The following is a 17,644-nucleotide window of genomic DNA, read 5'->3' on the forward strand; positions in this document are numbered from 1 at the left end:
TCCCTCTTTAGCCTCTTGTGCCACCTGTCACAGTAACTCTTGCTGGTGATTTTTGATGCCTCTTCTGTTAACACTTCATCATCTGTTCCATGCCTGGTAGTGAGAAACGAGGCCTGGACTGGGGGAGAGATGTTCTGTGAGGGCAGTGTTTCCCTGCTCACTGCATTTCCTCCTCTCCTACCGCTGTTCTGATTGTTCACCTTCGCCGCTGCTCACGTCCCCCGTCCCCCCCCACCGCCTCCTTCTCCCATTGCCACCACATCTTCTCTGCTCACCCTTAACTCTGTGATCAAAACACTCGTCCCCTCTGCACCAGCTCTGGTGTCCCGTCTGTTATCCATCTTTCTTCAGGGTTGTTTGCACTCGCTCTCTTGTCTTTTTTTCCCTTCTGCTTCTAATTCTGATTGTGTGGCTGGGACCACAGCAGAGTGCCAATTTCTTGAAGATAATTGTTTAATTAAAATATGACAGGCCTGGCCTCCTGTTGACAGCCACGCTGTTGGTGATGTTGGTCACAACGGGAACATTGGCTGCCACGAGAGTGACAGCTCCCTGTGAAGGAGGAGAAGACTCTGGGTACAGGCAGGCAGGAGTAGAGACTTAGGGCTAGATTGTGCCCTAGTGGGACGTGGAGGGACCATGCAGCATCCGAGATCCCCAGGAGGAAATCAACGAGAATTCCTGCGGCACGAACTGCAGCAAGCATACTGTATCAGGGCTAGCTAGCCTGAACACTGTGCCGTAGTTCAGATACAGAGGAACCACCTCCCGGCCCTTCTAAGACTTTGCCGCTCGGTGGGGACTGACACATTTAGTTCCCTTGGTGATTTTTGTGTGCGTGATGTGGACACTTGTCACTGGGATCTGGAATGAAAAACTATCCAACTCATTTAACACGGCCACCAAACAACTAGCCAGAATTAGCCTGGACAGATTCCAACTATCAACCTACAGTACAAGGAAAAGGTTCTGTATCCCATTAATAATCCCTTACCCTTCTCAATACCTTACTAAGGATACATGAAAAAGGAGAGGGATTATGTGTTACCCAACTTCTCCCTGCCCCAACCTACCACAGACTTGTTTCATCCACCCGTTACAACCTCTCTTTTAGGTTATGAGCTTTTGTAAGCAGGGACTGTCTATACAATGCTTCACACAATGAGGCCCTGATCTTGTTGGGGGCATCTCTGGTGCTGCTGTAATACAAATAATGAATAGGAATAAACTGAACTTCCTTGGCAATGCCAGGATTAAAAGGGGGGGGGGGGAATCTGCCCTTAAATCTGTGTCAGGCAAAATGGAGGACAATTCACAGCATTCTGCTGGTAAAGAGTGAAACAGGCAATTGCAATTTGCTCTGCGAAAGGATCTACTATTTAAAGAACGCTCAGAAGTGCCCATCAAATCCTTTTATCCAAGTTCCCAAGTCAGGGCGAGCTCAATAATTCATAGGCAGGATCAGCGCCTGTCATTATGTCGAAACTGATTACCGTGCACACCTGTAATTAGATATAATGGGTGTAATTTCCAGTCTCGCTGAGATATTTATGGCAGGAAGTTGCTTAGAGATATCTTCTCTCCAGGCTGAGCCTTTTGAGTTTTGGTTTGATAAGTACTTCAAAAGGAGACAAATAATTCTGAGATTTACTGTTGGTGAAACGAAGGAACAGCATTTTCAGAAAAAAATAATGTAGGCATCTCTTAGTTTGGGACCTATTTACTGAAGGTGCGTCCCGCTCTGGAGACGTGCATCTGGGCCAGGGGAGGAGTACTGCCCAAGTGCCCTGCTGCATCTCCCCTGCCATCCCATTTTTACCCACTTAGGCAATTCCCCTCTGGAAGACTGGGTCAGTGTGATGCTTTGGGGGTTCACCCAGACCAATAAGGGGTTGTGTCACTGCCTGCCCTGTAATCTTGGGTGCTTCTGTGATGTGCACTTTGGCTCAGAGCCCTGATACACCAACAGCCCGCTTTGCTGCTCCTTAAAAGAGACTAAGGATTTTACCTTTCAGTTTGAAACGCTACACCGAGATGATTGTGTGATAAAAACAAGATTACGTTTATTAAGACAGAACAGGTATTGAAGTGATACCAAGTAGAAGGAATTGGGATAGAAATGGTTACAAACAAACAAACAAAGGTAAAATTATGCTTCTAAGACTAAACCTACCCTAACAAACTAGAATCTTTTGTTCAAAGTAGTTTTATCACCCCAGTTGCTTTTCCAGCATGGCCGGCCAGTTCTTAGCCAGGATCTAACACAAAGCTCGAAGCAGTAGCGGTTTTTTTTTCTCTTCAGCTGAAGGAGACCCAAATGACTTTTTCTCCCTGCTTATATCATCAAAGTTAATCTTTGTTTTCAGCATCAGGAAGCCCTCCTGGGGGCTCAGCTTGCTGTGTCCAGCAGGGAAATGATGCCATGTTAATTTTTGCAGTCTCTCCCTCCCAGTCCAATTAGTTAAGTGGTTATCTCCCCCACTCCCTTGTTTGATGGCTTTGTTTACCTTTTATGTACATGTACCTTTATTGTATGTCTTTGTTCAACCTACATTGGAGGCACATTCAAGTAGGGGGGACCACATTCCTTTGTCTAAGGTGGGGGGGGGTTTAAGCCCTTCCTGCCAATCGCATTTTAAGACCATATGTCCAGCACATATTTCGAATTTTTCATATATCACCCCAACATGCGCACCACACCATAATATTAATGGCCAATGCATTACCAGTTCGCATAGGATACTTTACATGACATCGTTTTGATACAGATTATGACAACAGTGAGTTGGGGTGATACACTAAGCTGGTCAGGCCAGCTGAGACACACTGCTACTTACCAGGCAGCTTCTAGCCCTCTGGCAGTGGGATGCTATTAGGGTCACAGTCAGGAATGGCCTATGAGCTCCAGAAAATCAATGTGTCCAGGGCTGAAAGTTCCTTCCAGGAAGTACGTCCTTCCAGGAATAAGTGTGCAGCACTGTAAGAGTTGCAGTGTTGCTCACAGTGGAGACATTGTTGCCTGTCCTACAAGGGAGTCAGTAAGCAGCATCGCCCATGTGTGGAGAATGAATCTATCTATCCTCATCACTGTAGTATCTGAGCAACCATTAAAGAAAGGTGATGAGAGAGAGTACTGTGATAAGAGTACCTGTGCACAAAGCAAGAAATACATTAACAGAAAGTGGTGGACAGTTATCAGTTTCAGGCAGTGGCTGTGATTTTCCAGTGCGTAGTTGTAAATTTCAGGATGTGAGGGTAACTGTTCAAGGAAACAGGGATGGCTTTACATCATTCCTCTGCCAATACTCTACTGATTAAAAGCGAAAGTAGAAAGAATCCTCCATAAGGACAGCAGTGTTTCATAATCCATGCTAAAAATATGCCATTCATTTAAATGATAGTGCCAATCCAGAGAGAAGAAGCTGAATGCTGTGTATAAATAGCAGACAGAACACGGGGGCAGTGTGTCTGAAATCACACTGACTCAGAGCTGCTGAAAATACATTTGCTTTATCCCAGCATCCACACTCTGCCAAAAGCTTCTTCCTGCTTCACAGCCCTGGGTATTAGACTGACTGCAAAGACCCAGAATCTAGGTGGCTGAATGTTTTCTGCTTATTAGGATTAGGTATGTGTGGTGGGAGGGAATTGACTCATGGAATCTCTTTGTTACACAAATTTTGAATTACCTGGGCCATCCCTAACTTTTTAATTCCCATCTCCATTAGTCTTATGATCTATCTATCTAATCTATCTATCTATCTATCCCTAATCATAGAATCATAGAACTGGAAGGGATCTCGAGAGGTTATCTAGTCCAGTCCCCTGCACTCATGGCAGGACTAAGTATTATCTAGACCTTCCCTGACAGGTGTTTGTCTAACCTGCTCTTAAAAACCACAACCTCCCTAGGTAATTTGTTCAAGTGCTTAACTACCCTGACCTTTAGAAAGTTTCTCCTAATGTCTGACCTAAACCACTCTTGCTACAATTTAAGCCCATTGCTCCTTGTCCTCTCCTCAGAGGTTAAGGAGAAAATTTTTTCTCCCTCCTCCTTGTAACAACCTTTTATGTACTTGAGAACTATTATCATGTCCCCTCTCAGTCTTCTCTTCTCCAGACTAAACAAACCCAGTTTTTTCAATCTTCCCTCAAAGGTCATGTTTTTTAGACCTTTAATCATTTTTGTTGCTCTTTTCTGGACTTTCTCCAGCTTATCCACATATTTTGTGAAATGTGGTGCCCAGAACTGGACACAATACTCCAGCTGAGGCCTAATCAGCGTGGAGTAGAGCAGCAGAATTACTTCTCGAGTCTTGCTTACAACACTCCTGCTAATACATCCCAGAATGCTGTTTGCTTTTTTTGCAGTAGTGTTACACTGTTACAATGTGCCTGTCACTGTAGTTTCTAGGCACCATTGCTATTGTGCTGGATGGTGTATGAACAAGACTAAAGCAAAGTTTGCTTCCACTCCATCAGAATCACCAAACAAGGGCACTGGCTTGTTCAGAGAATCACTAATGGGAGAGGAGAGTCTTTTTATTTAAAAAAAAAATCTCTGGATCACCCATTCAAACCTGGCCCCAGATCTGTAATAACTGACCTGTTCAGTGGTCTGCGTGAAATGAATGTTTGGTGGGTTTCAGCCCAATTCTTATTAGGCACCTGTCTTTGTCACAAAATGTCCACCCCAAAACCGCACTTAAATTGGTCATCTCCCACAGAGAGACAAAGGGCTAAACTGACCATGAAGACTGAACGTCCTTCTTGCTCCTAGAGGAGCTTCCTCTAAGTCAGGGTTGAGGCACATTGGCAGAGGAGGGTACGGGGGAAGCTGACACTGCCTCCAACTTGACACATGTAGACAGAGGCCTGCCATCTCCTGAGCTGTGGCACCTTTCACCAGCTCTAACCACCATTAAACATTGTAAAGAAAAAATATACTCTGCCACCGCATATACCACTAAATAGCAGCAGAGAGGGAAATGATCTTTCCAGGCCCAGGTTAAAGCGTCACAAACCAGAGAAAGTAAAGAATTGCAGAGGTGGCTTTAAAACACAGGTGGCTTATGGTCAGGGGGGCAGGGTCTTAGGAAGGCGGATCTTGGCCAGAGTGTGGGTGGAGCTTGCTGGGAAATGGTTTCTGACCGTTTTTAAGGAAAATGAAAATGTTTCATTAAAAAAATGTTTCAAAAGAAATATTTCCATCAGCACGAAGCATGGAGCCTCTCAGCACCACTGTGACCTCGTTTCAGAGCCAATGGAAGTCACCTCAGGGACTCCATTCTTCCCATCCCTTCCTCTCCACAAGAGATGGCTACTTCTCTCATCCATTAGTCTGCTCCCAGCTAAAATATAAAGCCATGCTTTATTGCAGTCATTCCTAGGCCCAGTGCCTTGGTCACCTCTGGGACACCCCTGGGGATGGTGTGACATGACATCGCGCTGCACGTCTCTGACTTCTCCATTGACGTGTTCTGTCATGCGTCATCTACCGCTAATGATAACTATTAGATGCCGTCCCTTTGGATTTTAGGCAGAGACAGGCCAAGCTGATGTGGGGGCTGGTGGGGTTTAGGGCAATGCTAATCAGGGCCAGAAAACAAATAGGAAGAAGTCAAACTGCAAGCCACAGCAGATGAAGAACGGAGGGATAATGAGAAAAGTGACTCAGTGGGACAAAGTGGGATTCAATGCGATATGGGAAGATCAGCAAAGCAGGTTCAAGTGTCTGTGCTGTTGACTGCATTAGTCATGGTGAGGCGGGCAAGGTGCCAGCTGCAGGGCTATCGTTGTTCAGTAATTTCATTGCGCCTGGTCTCATTCCAGAGTTGCACGGCAAACCCTTTATTCCTGTGCGCCCTAATGTCTAGAGCCTCCTGCTCTCTCCCACCCGCTATTTCTTTAGTCCTGCTCACTTTTATTGCTAATCATAGCTTCCATTTAAATGCTAATCGGTCTCAGCAGAGGCCCTGTTTTACATATAGCGTGTCTTTTGTGGTGCAATAAAGCTTAAGCTCCAAATGTTAAATCTCCATTGAGACTCCATTAGGCATTTTTCCCCTCTGGGGCTTGGTGAAGGGGGTGGGGAGGTGGAGCAGAGGGGAAATGATGTATTGCTTGCAAAACTGGAAACAAGACACAAAGATTATTCACCCTTTGGGATATTTCACTGGTGCTCCTTTGTCTCTCCCTCTGCGTCCCACCTACCTTCTTAATCCCTTCCTCATCAGCGCTAGTGGGCACACTGGACCCTATAGCGAAGCAGGTTTGCAGAGGCCTGGAGAGCAGAGCCAATCAGAGTTCCTGCTGCTAGACTCTGCTCCTGCCCCCAACACCAGCACATGGTCCAGACCTGGACCCACCAAGCTTAGCTCTGCTGCCATCAATGGATTATTACCTTCAGGAGTTCTGTCCCACTCAGCTGTGGTCACTAACTCAGCAGGAAACCCTGTCCCAAAACAGTGCTAGCCTGGCTGCTGGGGAGGCGTTTGCACTAGGAGGTGGCAGGTGATAGGCTCGGAGTCTCTAGGTCGGATTCAATACTTTATTGGCAGCAGGTCTTGTTTCCTGTTGAAATTTCCTGCTGTGGGTTTCTTTGCAGGACAGCACTCAGATGCTGCCAGTCTGGAGAGTTGAATACAAAACATTATTTAATAATGGGTTGGGCCCACTCCCTAGCTGGCAGATCATACCCCCTCGGGCCATGGTGCTGTGCCTAGCACACTAGCTTGTCGCTAGAGCTGTCTTGAACCCCAGGTGGAGATCCTGCTCTGTGGCCTATGCAGTAGAGCAGTGGTTTTTCAACCTGTGATCTGCGGACTCCTTGGCGTCCGCAAACTATGTCTAAGGAGTCTGTGAAAGGTGGTCATTACCATAGAGCAGTGGTTTTGAACCTGTGGTCCATGGACCCCTGGGGGTCCAAAGACTACCTAAGATTCCCAAAGGGGTCTGCACCTCCATTCAACATTTTTGAAGGGTCTGCAAATGAAAAAAAGGTTGAAAACCACTGCAGTAGAGAATAGTCTCCCTGTATCCCCAACTCCTCTGCGCATCGATGATGGAGAGGGCAGGGTCCTGCCCAGAATCTTTGCCACTAGCAATAGAAAGACTGGGCTAAAAATCCTGAAAGGCCCCAAGCACACTGAACTGACATTGACAGGGGGCGCCTGTTCCATGAGGCCCTGAGCTGACGGACCCTTAAAAAAAGGACAGGGATGTGCCTGGGGGTGTCTCAGGCTGCAACGGGGGTGGATGGCATTTGAATGCATCTGAAATTGTGTGAATGTTTCCCTGGATTTCCCCCCACGCCCCAACACTTTGGCTAGGCCACTTCAGGGGGTTGTTTTGTTGAGGTGCAGCCCCTATTCAGTGCTAGGGAAATGAGATGTAATTGTTTTTCTGTGAACTTATTGCTGGTGAGAGAGGCAGCATTGGAGCTGGAAGTCCTACGTGGCATGGACAGCAGCCATGCAAGTTTCTCCACCCTGATCCATGCCAACGTGCCTCATGTGGGACCCGCAGGCGGACCACCCGTACTGCTGGATGGCTTTAGACTCCAGGCCCAGGGAATCCTTAGCCTCCCTGCTCAGACTGCCCGCAAAGGTGTTGGATTAGTGCTGACAGTTGTGGTGGTTTTTGTCACATTGACACAGTGCACTCGGAACTGCGCTGAGACCTGCCTAACTCATTTCATGTACAACACAGATAACTGGCAACATTTCTATGACCCAAACAGGCCCTAGTTCTTGAGCACCTGCCACCCACTTTAAAAAAAACTTGGTCAACAGTGTTTGGATGGGGGTGGTGCAACATAACAGAATATGTCAGTTATTGCATGTCTGGATTAATGTGGAGGTACCTGCCCAGGGAATGCACTTCCCTTTCTAAGCTCACATGTCATTCCCCTGCCCCAAATTTCCTGTGTTTTACTATATAGCAGCGTTGCTGTGCTATGTAATGCTCTGAAGATTTCGGTCTTTCCAGTCACCCTGCTCTTACAATCCTGGGAATATCCCAGTCTCCCCAGTCTCTCTTCTTTACAATGTTAGCACTCTCCCATATAGGCCAGGCCCTATGCTCTGTAATGCCGGCACCCTGGTCTCTCTGCTGGAGCCAGGGCCGGCTCTAGGTTTTTTGCAGCCTCAAGCTCCGAGAGTTGAACTGCCCAAGCAAACAAACTAACAGACGACAAAGGACGGCCGGAATGCCGCCCCGGGAATTGTGCTACCCAAGCACGTCACGGGCTTGCTTTGCTGGTGCCTAGAGCGGTCCTGGCTGGAGCTATCTCCTGGCGCCTATCTCCTGCCCAGAGTGGGCACCCAGCTCTTGGTGGCTCTTTAAAGATTTCGTCTTCTAGCCAGACTTTTGTGTGCTCTGCAGGTCGTTTGAGAAGCCCGCTGGTACATTTGCACCTGAGCAGTGTTTGAGATGAACCCATGTCCCAGGACGTTTTCCATCCTGTGTTTACCCCAAACTGTTGAAAACCCGGTTTTCAGTAAGAAAATGCAGGTTTTGATAAACAAACACAAAAATTTTTTTTTTTGCAAGACATGGCACGTCTTGATAATGTCGACAGTCTTTGTTTCTTTATCTAGGCCATTTTTGTGACACAAACTTTGAGCAGCTCCAAATATTGTAACTCCAAATATTGTAAGTATTGTTGTGGTAGCACCTGGAGCCCCCTCCAGGGAGCAGGGCTCCATCATCCTAAGTGCTGTATGACAAAAAGTCAAAAATGCTTACTGCCTAGGTTACGCTAAGAGACAACAGGTGGGTACACCAGACAGACAGTAGGGGCTTTTGCTGTGTGTGGGCAGCACTCCACACACGTGTAATCTCCAGGCTTTCTTTTGATTCTTAATTGCCACATTCTGAGTTCTGATCTCCTAGAATGAGGGGAAAGGAAGGAACGAGGGAGTCTCAGAAAGAGCCGTTTGTTTTGCTGAGCCCGTCTGTTGTTGGGGCTCCTATCTTTCAAGTTCCTAATCCATCCACATGCCTCCTGGTAGCAGATGGCTGCATGTGTCTGTTGGCGTTTCTGACAGGTCCAACATGCTGATCGCCAGCATCCCTGAAAGTGCCCAAGAAAATTTTGGCGGGGTAGCAGAGCTGGAGACAAGGCCATGTGTCTCTCCAGACAGCAGATTGCTTCAGTGGTGCACCACTCTCCCAGGAAAAGATGCTTGAGTGAAAGGGGCTAGAGACGTGCAAAGTAAAGCGGGTCAGAAATTTTCCAGTGGGATGTTTTCCTGCTAGAAACTGCTGATTCGTCTCAATCTAAACTTTCTGCGGAAGCATGTTGATTTCAACTACATTTCACCGCGACTTATTGGAATGGAACATTCTGGTTTTTTTAAGGACTTTCCAAAATTTTATTTTATTTTGTATTAGATAATAATAATAATAAATAATATAAAACAGTCAGAACTGAAATATTTTGTTTTGATTGACCTAAAACAAAAAATTGTTGAAAATCATTCTGATTCAGAACTAAAAAACAAATATCGAAATTGTGGAACTTCCCAGGAAACAGAAGTTCTGGGTCCTACACAGCTCTAGCACAAAGTGTGAGGAATGATTAAGAATGGATTAATTAGTACTGGAGATTAGTAACCCTATCCACACTGCTGCTGTCCCTTGCTGGGAGCCAAGCGACCTGCAAGCCATGTCTTTGGAGCACTGGTTGGTGTTTGTGTGCCCACCTTACACCTGACATTAGCTGTTCCCACCAATAAAGATGGGCCTGGAAATGGGTTGCAGGAGGTCTTGCTGTGAAAGGAAACATGAAAAGGCATTAGGAAAACTGGTCTGTGAGTACGAGCTCCCAGTAACTTTCCTCCTCCCACAGGCACTCTGAGCTGGGTTTGTAAGTGGTGGGCAGCTGAAAGCCCTAAGCCAAGGGGAAGGGAGCGGTCTTTCCCTGCTTGTGACTATGTCCTATTGCTTCCTTTCCACAGGTGGACCCTTACGTACCCTATGAATACACCTGCGAGGGGATGCTGGAGCGGATTCACGCCTACATTCAGCACCAGGTCCGTGACCGCTCTCCCACCCCACAGGGCTTCCCACTTCATTTCTTGGGGGAAGCAGCCAGCCAGGCATCATGGCCAGCAGGCTGTATTTAAAGATGTACAACAAACTGCAGGTTCACCAAAAGGGACACGGAGGGTCACAACACTTTTCAGCCAGCCAGGGCCTGAGGTTTGGAGTGACCTGACTGGGGAGGGAGGGAGTTGTGGGGGACTGGAGTGACCCAGGGGTGGGGCGGTTGTGGTGGGTTGCAATGAGTCTCCTCAGCCCCTGATTCCAGGGAAGCGTTAGTAGTTTCATTCTAAACAAGACAAATAGAGCTCAGTGAAAATGAATCCCAGAGCAAAACACGGGGAGAGAGGAAACTCCTGTGAACCCACTCCCCTTTCCTGCAGACCTGGGGGAACCTCTGAGATCCCCTCACTGCCAAGGTTCACAGCCTGTGAGCTCTTGGCAGGGCTGCGTGGGAGGTGTTGCATTGTCGCCATGCAAGTCAAGGCCCAAGGCCTGTCTGAGAGGAGCAGTCGCTGCTAAATCACTTCATTCAGAGCATTCCAGGATATCTATCCCTTCTTAATCCCAAGGTCTGAAAGCACCAGTGACCTCCCCTGGGTGGCTCTGCAGCCAGTGGTTATTGTGTGTGCTCTCATTAGGGTTGCCAACTTTCTGATTGCCAAAAACTGAACACCTTTGCCTCGCGCCCTGCCCCGCCCCTTCCATGAGGCCCCATCCATGCCTCGACCCTTATCTGAGTCCCCGCCCCTGCTCACTCCATCCCCCCTCCCTCCGTCACTCACTCTCCCTCACCCTCACTCACTCGCTTATTTTCACCAGGCTAGGGCAGAGGGTTGGGGTGCGGGAATGGATGAGGGTTTTGGCTGAGGGTGCGGGCTCTGGGGTGGGGCCAGAAATGAGGGGTTTGTGTGGGAGGGGACTCCAGGCTGGGGCAGAGGATTGGGGTGCAGGAGGCAGTTCTGCGTGTGGGCTCCAGAAAAGAGTTTGGGTGCAGGAGGGGGCTCAGGGCTGGGGAAGTGGGAGGGGGTTCAGGGTACAGGCTCCGGGCGGCACTCACCTCAGGCAGCTCCTGGAAGCAGCGACATGTCCCTCTGGCTCCTAGGTGGAGGTGCAGCCAGGCAGCTCTGCAGGCTGTCTCCGCCCACAGGCACTGCCCCTGCAGCTCCCATTGGCTCTGGTTCCCAGCCAATGGGAACGGTGGAGCCGGCGCTTGGGGCGGGGGCAGCGTGTGGAGCCCCCTGGCTGCCCTGGAGTTGGAGGAACCTGTCGCTGCTTCTAAGAGCCATGCGAAGCCAGGGCAGGCAGGGAGCCTGCCTTAGCCCCGCTGCGCCGCCGAACAGACTTTTAGCAGCCTGGTCAGCAGTCAGCTAGCTGGTGGCAGGGCCTAGAGCCCTGGGGGCTATTGGTGTCTGAATCTGAGAGGGGATTTAGGACTCATGAAAGTCAAGGGCCAGTGCCTCTGGCTGGAGCCCGGCATGGTACTGGCAGGAGCCATGGATGCTTCTCCCTAATCCTCTGGTGGCACCCACCAATTGCAGCTTTGGGACTTTCCTGAACAGGGGCTGGGTAGCGAGGTGGTGCTTGTGGTTGTGATTCAGGTACCATAGCAGCCCTGCCCACCGCTTGTCTGGGCTGTGCCTGCGTGGAGACGAGTGAGGAGTCGCGCCGTATCTGCAGGGATTTGTTCCTTTGCAGTTATCAGTACATCCTGGTGACAAGGAGAGAGATGCTCTGTATGGAACCCTGCCACAATGAACAGGGGAAATAGGGGGCCGCTCATCTCTGGGACCCTAGTTTAGCTCCAGATCCTAAGCATGTCTGTAGGCATTTATCAGAGCAAATCCCTGGGGACTGGGCTCCCCATGAACGTTCTTCCTTGCCGCATGGGCTCCTTGGGCCCCCTGTAAGCTGGCTCCTGGCGAGGGGATGCACTGGAACCTGGGAGAGCTGGAGCAGAAACAGCCTCTCATCTGAGATCCTTTGCTCACAAAGCTCGGCAGTGTGGGAAGAGCCCTTTGATCTGTCTGCTGCAGGGAAGGTCCACCAGGTCAGGGCAGGAGTCAGTAACAGAGTCGGAGTCATATATATTCAGCAGCCCTAGCTGCTGCCTGGGGAGGCCCTCGGGAGTTACCTTCTAGCTGGTGGAAGGGACCTGAGCTCAAGGCAGCAGAGCGAGCCTCAGCTGCAACCTAGAAAGTGATTCCCTTCAGACCGGCCTGATGTTTAACCGTTTCCATTCTGTGGGGCACTCTGTGACCTGTCCTTCTCTGTCCCACTAGGATTTCTGTGCTGGAGCTTCTCTTCCTCTGCCAGCGAAGCCCAATGGCCATGCTATGCCAAGGTCGCCAAGCCCGTTCACCCTGTCGCCGAACGCCACTCACCTTGTGTGGTCGTACAACAGCAGCAGCGCCCCCCATGTCTGGCCTCCCATGAGCTCCATGCAGGTGTGGGTGTCTGAGGCTGGGCGAGCCTGCACTGAGACCTGTCAGGAGCACGGGCTGGTCTGCGAGCCAACATTCTTCGAGTTTGTCAACAAGAAGGACGTGTTTCTCCAGTGAGTATGGCTCTCGCACCTTCACCTTGCCCCCCTGCAAGGTGGGGTGATAATAATCCATTGTCCTGCTATAGCACCCCTATTTAAGGGCCCCCAAAATGCTTTTCTTAGGCCTCAAAGCACTCCTCTATCATAGGGCACCATTATTATCCCTGTATTACAGATGGGTAAACTGAGGCACAGAGAGGTTAAGGGTCTGATTGGCAGAGCTGCACAGGCCAGGGCCAGCTAACGTCAGTGACAGCCATGGGTGCTACGTATCTCTGAAAATTAGGACCTAAGGCCAGAACGGTGAGAAAAGATCAGCTTCCTCACCCAGGCTTAGCTCCAATTTAAGCGTAACGCCGACCCCTTGGATGGGTTGTCAGCAGCACGGATCAGACCTGGGATCTTGGGATCTTTATACATGAGCCTGTACTATCTGAGCTAAAAGATGCCCCTTTCTTAGCCGGGACCATCACAGGCTCATCAAGTGCTAGTTGGCCTGGCCAGCACTAGAAGGGGACAGAGTGCCACACTGGGCAGACATGGCTCACGTTAAGTTCTGAGAGTGCTCAGCATGTGGTGGGCATGTTGGGTGCTGAGCTCCTTGGAGAGTCTGGCCCTAGATGTCACAATGGGAGCAGCTGGGCACTGAGCTCCTTGGAGAATCTGACCCCACGTAGCTTACCCCAGGCTGCACACCAAGCCAGCAGCAGAGCCAAAAACAGAACCCAGGTATCCTGTCTCGCAAGCCCTTATTCTAACTGCTAGGCAACACTCCCTCATTGACCTTTTGAAAGGTGAGGTTGTTCTGTTCTCCCAGTGCTACTTTCTGCAATCTTGCAAACACAGCTCCCCTTGCTGTACCTCCCTGTGGTCCACTGCAGTGCCCTTTGTACACAACCCCACATGCACAGTCTGCTGTGTTTGTGTCACTTGCATGCATTGTGCCCGAATGGGCTTCTGCTTCAAAACAAATGTTGGATTTTTCAGGCACCTTTCCCTCTCCCCCCGCCTTTCATACCTTTCTCTGTAACACTCCATTTTGAACACACAGGCAGTGAAGATTTTAATAGGGCATAAATCTGCCTCCCGATTCCATGCTGCACGGTGGACAATTAAAATGCAAGCATTGCCATTTCTGTCACGCCGGTCAGGCAGGCAATTTGAGTCCTAGTGACATTTTTATATGATAAATTAGAGCAGGAGTGCAGATTCCACTCACTCCGCTACTTCCCCCCCCCCCCCCCCCGAATGAAATCACCTGTTCAGAGTCAGTAGCTCAGCTCGGAGTTTATTAGGTAGAGCCATTGGGCATGCAGAGATACCCAGGGGCATTCTGCTGCTGACCAGAGGAGACCCCGGCATTCTAGCTCCACCTACAGATTGGAGGAAGCAAGACAATCTCACGTTCCATCCAGTCCATTCCTCCCTCTAGTGCTACTCCAAGAAGTTTGCTGGTGCTGGCTGCAGTCAACCCAGCTCTCAGCTCTCAGGGTTTGGCTGTCGTCTCTTTGTGTTTCTTGCCCCTGGGTCCCATCTGGAACCTCCCCTCCTGGTTAGCTCGCGGTTCCCCAGGGGAGTTGAGCTCACTCCCAGGGTACTTTCTGAGTCCAGTTACCTCCAGTCCCTGGTGCTGCTCCATCAGTGTCCTGTAGCTAGATCAGAGAAGAACAGACGTCCGGAGCACTGCACAGGGCTGCAATGTCTGTCTGCCCTAAACAAGGCAGGGGGGAAAGCGAGCACAAGTCACTGGTCAGGTGCAGCTACCGGGCTCCCTCGCTGTCTCTATCAGCCTCTCCTCTTGGGAAACTCACCCGCTGCTCTATGGCCAGCTTCACTTGTAGGTAGGGCATGCTCTGCAGGTGCGCCTACTCGGCACTGTCTGAGTGCAGAGACGCTTGTTAGCTTTCTGTCAGCGGGATGGGGGCGTGTCCCATCACACTGGCCTCTCCCTGCCCTGTGGCCAATCTCCTCTCACAATAACCCACACATGGATCTGATACATGCGCCTCACATGTGTCACACAAGTGCCTAGAATCTCTCAGATGCATGGGAGCAGCTCCCATTGAAATCAATGGCCGCCGCACATGGCCGTCTGAAAGTGCAGTGTGGCCCAGAGAGCCTATTATGTGTCCTTGTGCCAGTCCCTTGGATTCCATGGGTGGTTTGCTTGGGCCATGTGGATTGCACACATAGGTTGGGATGATCTCACAGGTTTCACGTCTGGGCTGCATGAGTCACACAGATCTCAGGTTGCTCAGGTAGCCACATGTAGTTTCCAAGCACTTACTATGCAAATCATACATCACGTAAGCTTAGTGTTATTGTGGGGCAGGGACAGGTCTGCAGCGACATTCGAAGCAGGGAGGTTCTGTAAACAGAGCAGTGTTCAAATCTCCCCCAGAGATGTAGCAGCCCTCCCTAAAGTCACATTCTGATCCAACGTGAAACCCGCTGAAGAGCAGGTGCAGAGATGGACACAGCAACATTCAATTTTGGGTATTTGTTTCCCAGGCTTCGCATTACCTGTGACACCACGGAGTCCGAGATGAGCCACCTCTACCCAGCACTGGCTGAAAATGTGCAGGAGTGCTACCTTCAGAAGGAACCGCTGCTGTACAGCTGCGCAGGCTACAGCACCAAGTACCGGCGCCTCTGCCCATGTCGCGATTACCGGAAAGGACAAGTGGCGCTGTGCAGGGACTGCTTGTGATTCCACCCCCTGCTCCCAGAGCCCGGAGAGCGTGTGTTGTGACACGCCACACGCAACAAGTAGCTTTTTCTCAAAGCTTCTGCAATACCCAAGAAGGACAGGACAGCTCCCTCTTCTTGGAAACTCATGTCGAGACTTTGGATGTCAGACTCTGTCGGTTGTTTTGTCTGCCAGTCAAACGTCCGTGAATCACCATCTGCTCATGTTGGATTTTTTTTTCTTGAGACACATCTCCTTCCACACCCAAGCCCACCTGGACTTCAGAGGAGCCCAGAGCCGCTTCAGTAGGACAAGGCACCAGGAGCCTTTGGGTTTGGGTTTCATCCTCTTTGAACGTCCTCGTTTATTTATTTATATTTTTTATCAAATTAAAGCAGCAAAACAACCACCGGTCCTTCCTGAGGAGTTATTTGGAACAACCTCCTTAGAAATACTTACGTGGGGGTGACAGATCTTGGAAGGCTCCAGTGCCAGACGCATCTAGAAAGATGCCTTTGAGTCTATCAGTCGGATCAGCTGTCCAGCCTTTGGAAGGGGAGGGGGAGGCGTTCTACACATGCTGATGGGAGCACGTCTCTTGTTCCGTTCCCGCCACTAGCACTCGTTAGAGCTTGGGACCCCTGCCCTGCAGAAGTGCGGGGATTCTGGGCATGACATCACAGCACCAGAGACAAGCGTCCCGGTGCGGTAGCTCAGGGGGGGTGTTGATGTTTGTGGCATTCATGTGCCAGAACAGAGCGTGCAGGGATCGACCCATTCACAGCTGGGGCCAAAGAGGGACGTTCAAAGGGAGGGAGCTGACCCAGCCCCACCAAGTGGTTCCCCATCTCTTCTTGCAGCTGTACTCGTTTCCCAGATGAAGGCCTTGGCTATAGCAGCCAGTCCTCACCATCCCCAGGAGGGGGGTGCTCTGCCCCTTTAAGGGGCTGGGGGCCTGGGGCCAGCCAGCCCTGTTCCATTATCAGACCCAGCTGGGAAGGGGTCAGGTGTGTTCCAGAAAGGTCTGAAAGAGCTGCTGGAAAGGGAACTCTAGGAGAGAGGTTGGTGCCTGGTCCTGGAGCAAAGGGGCGGGAATAGGGGCAGCGTGCAGGGGAAAGACCCCTGCAGCCAGGGCTGCTCAGGGGAGGAGCTTTGTTTTGTGTTACTTTGTGAGTTTTTTGTTTGAATTAAGATCCCGTCTCAAGACAGCCCATGGGAGAGGTGTTAGTCCTCTAGGGGCTGGGGAGACAGGCTAACAGCCCTACAAACTCCCATTCAGTCAGAGACATTCTGCACCACCAGGGAGCATGGGCTGCCCCTGTGAGACCGGGGTGTGGAGCAGCCTGACCCCTGGCAGGTTCGAGCAGGCACAGCAGGCGGAGGGGTGGGTGGAGGGGTGCGTGGGGGGGGGAGGGTTAGCTGGGCAGCAGGAGCATCACAGCTGAGAGATCCCCCCAAAAAGGGTGGCCCCTGCCCAAGGAATCTGCTGGTCTCTCACCGCTGGGGGAGGGGGCACACAATGCTCACCCCCTCCACTGGGAGCCACTCCCGGAGTGAGCCTGGCAATTATCCCTACTGCCTATGAGCAGAATCCACTGCGTGGAGGCTGGGGGGCTCTCTCCTGGTGCCGGCGCGGGGCTGGGGTGGAGCGTGAGGGGCGGGGCTCTCTCCCGGTGCCGGGGCGGGGCTAGGGAGGAGGGCTGCACTGGAGCTAGTGGGGGAGTTCACCCCATTTGTGAAGAGGCGCTGGGACACCCGCCTTCCAGCTTGTGACGCTGATCGGCTGCCGTTCCCCTCGGCCTCTCTCTTGCTTTCCCAGGGTGACAACTTGGGATCTCTGTGTCTTCCGTACCCTGATTGGGGTCTGTGCAGTGAGATGCACGTCAGAGAGGGAGAGGTTCAGTTCTCACAGCAGGGGATGCGGGCACCTCGCCGGGCTCTCAGGGGATGAAGCTACATGTTCTCTCTGCCTGCCAGCACCTGCCCAGGCTGTGATCCTGCTCTGCTGTGCGAAAGGACGGCAAGACTGCCTGCTGCACCCAGTGGGGGATGAAGGGGCTGGGCTGTAGCTGGAATCCCAGGAGGAATGCTGGCTGAGTCCGCCAGCCCTCCTCTTAGGGGGCCCCAGGGTGTGCACCCCCTTTTCAGAGTCCTCCCCTCCCGCTGCTCAGCCATCTCCAAGGGCTAGTCCAAAGGGAGGGGATGTCTCCATCCTCAGCTGGCCCACCCATCGGAGTGCCAGGACCTCTGGAGGTGCTAACAGGGAGCCCATGGGTCCTACACCCTGCCCTTCTCACCTCACCTCCAGGGTGAGCACCCTAACGCTGGGCTGAAGGGACAAATGAGGCTGTCTCCTGCACTGC

At 51.0% G+C, this 17,644-nt stretch overlaps 1 protein-coding gene across 1 annotated transcript in view; it reads left to right on the forward strand.

Annotated features, from left to right (window-relative positions):
- Positions 1 to 16,331, forward strand: part of MGAT5B (alpha-1,6-mannosylglycoprotein 6-beta-N-acetylglucosaminyltransferase B) — a 170,767-nt gene extending 154,436 nt beyond the window's left edge. The window contains exons 16-18 of the mRNA XM_074971071.1: positions 9,963 to 10,037; positions 12,330 to 12,604; positions 15,104 to 16,331. Coding sequence (XP_074827172.1) covers positions 9,963 to 10,037; positions 12,330 to 12,604; positions 15,104 to 15,302 — 549 coding nt within the window. The 3' untranslated portion in view covers positions 15,303 to 16,331. The remainder of the gene's footprint in view (positions 1 to 9,962; positions 10,038 to 12,329; positions 12,605 to 15,103) is intronic.
- Positions 16,332 to 17,644: the final 1,313 nt, after the last annotated feature.

This window comes from Natator depressus, chromosome 14 (assembly GCF_965152275.1).
Source record: "Natator depressus isolate rNatDep1 chromosome 14, rNatDep2.hap1, whole genome shotgun sequence".
Classification (NCBI taxonomy): Eukaryota; Metazoa; Chordata; order Testudines; family Cheloniidae; genus Natator; species Natator depressus.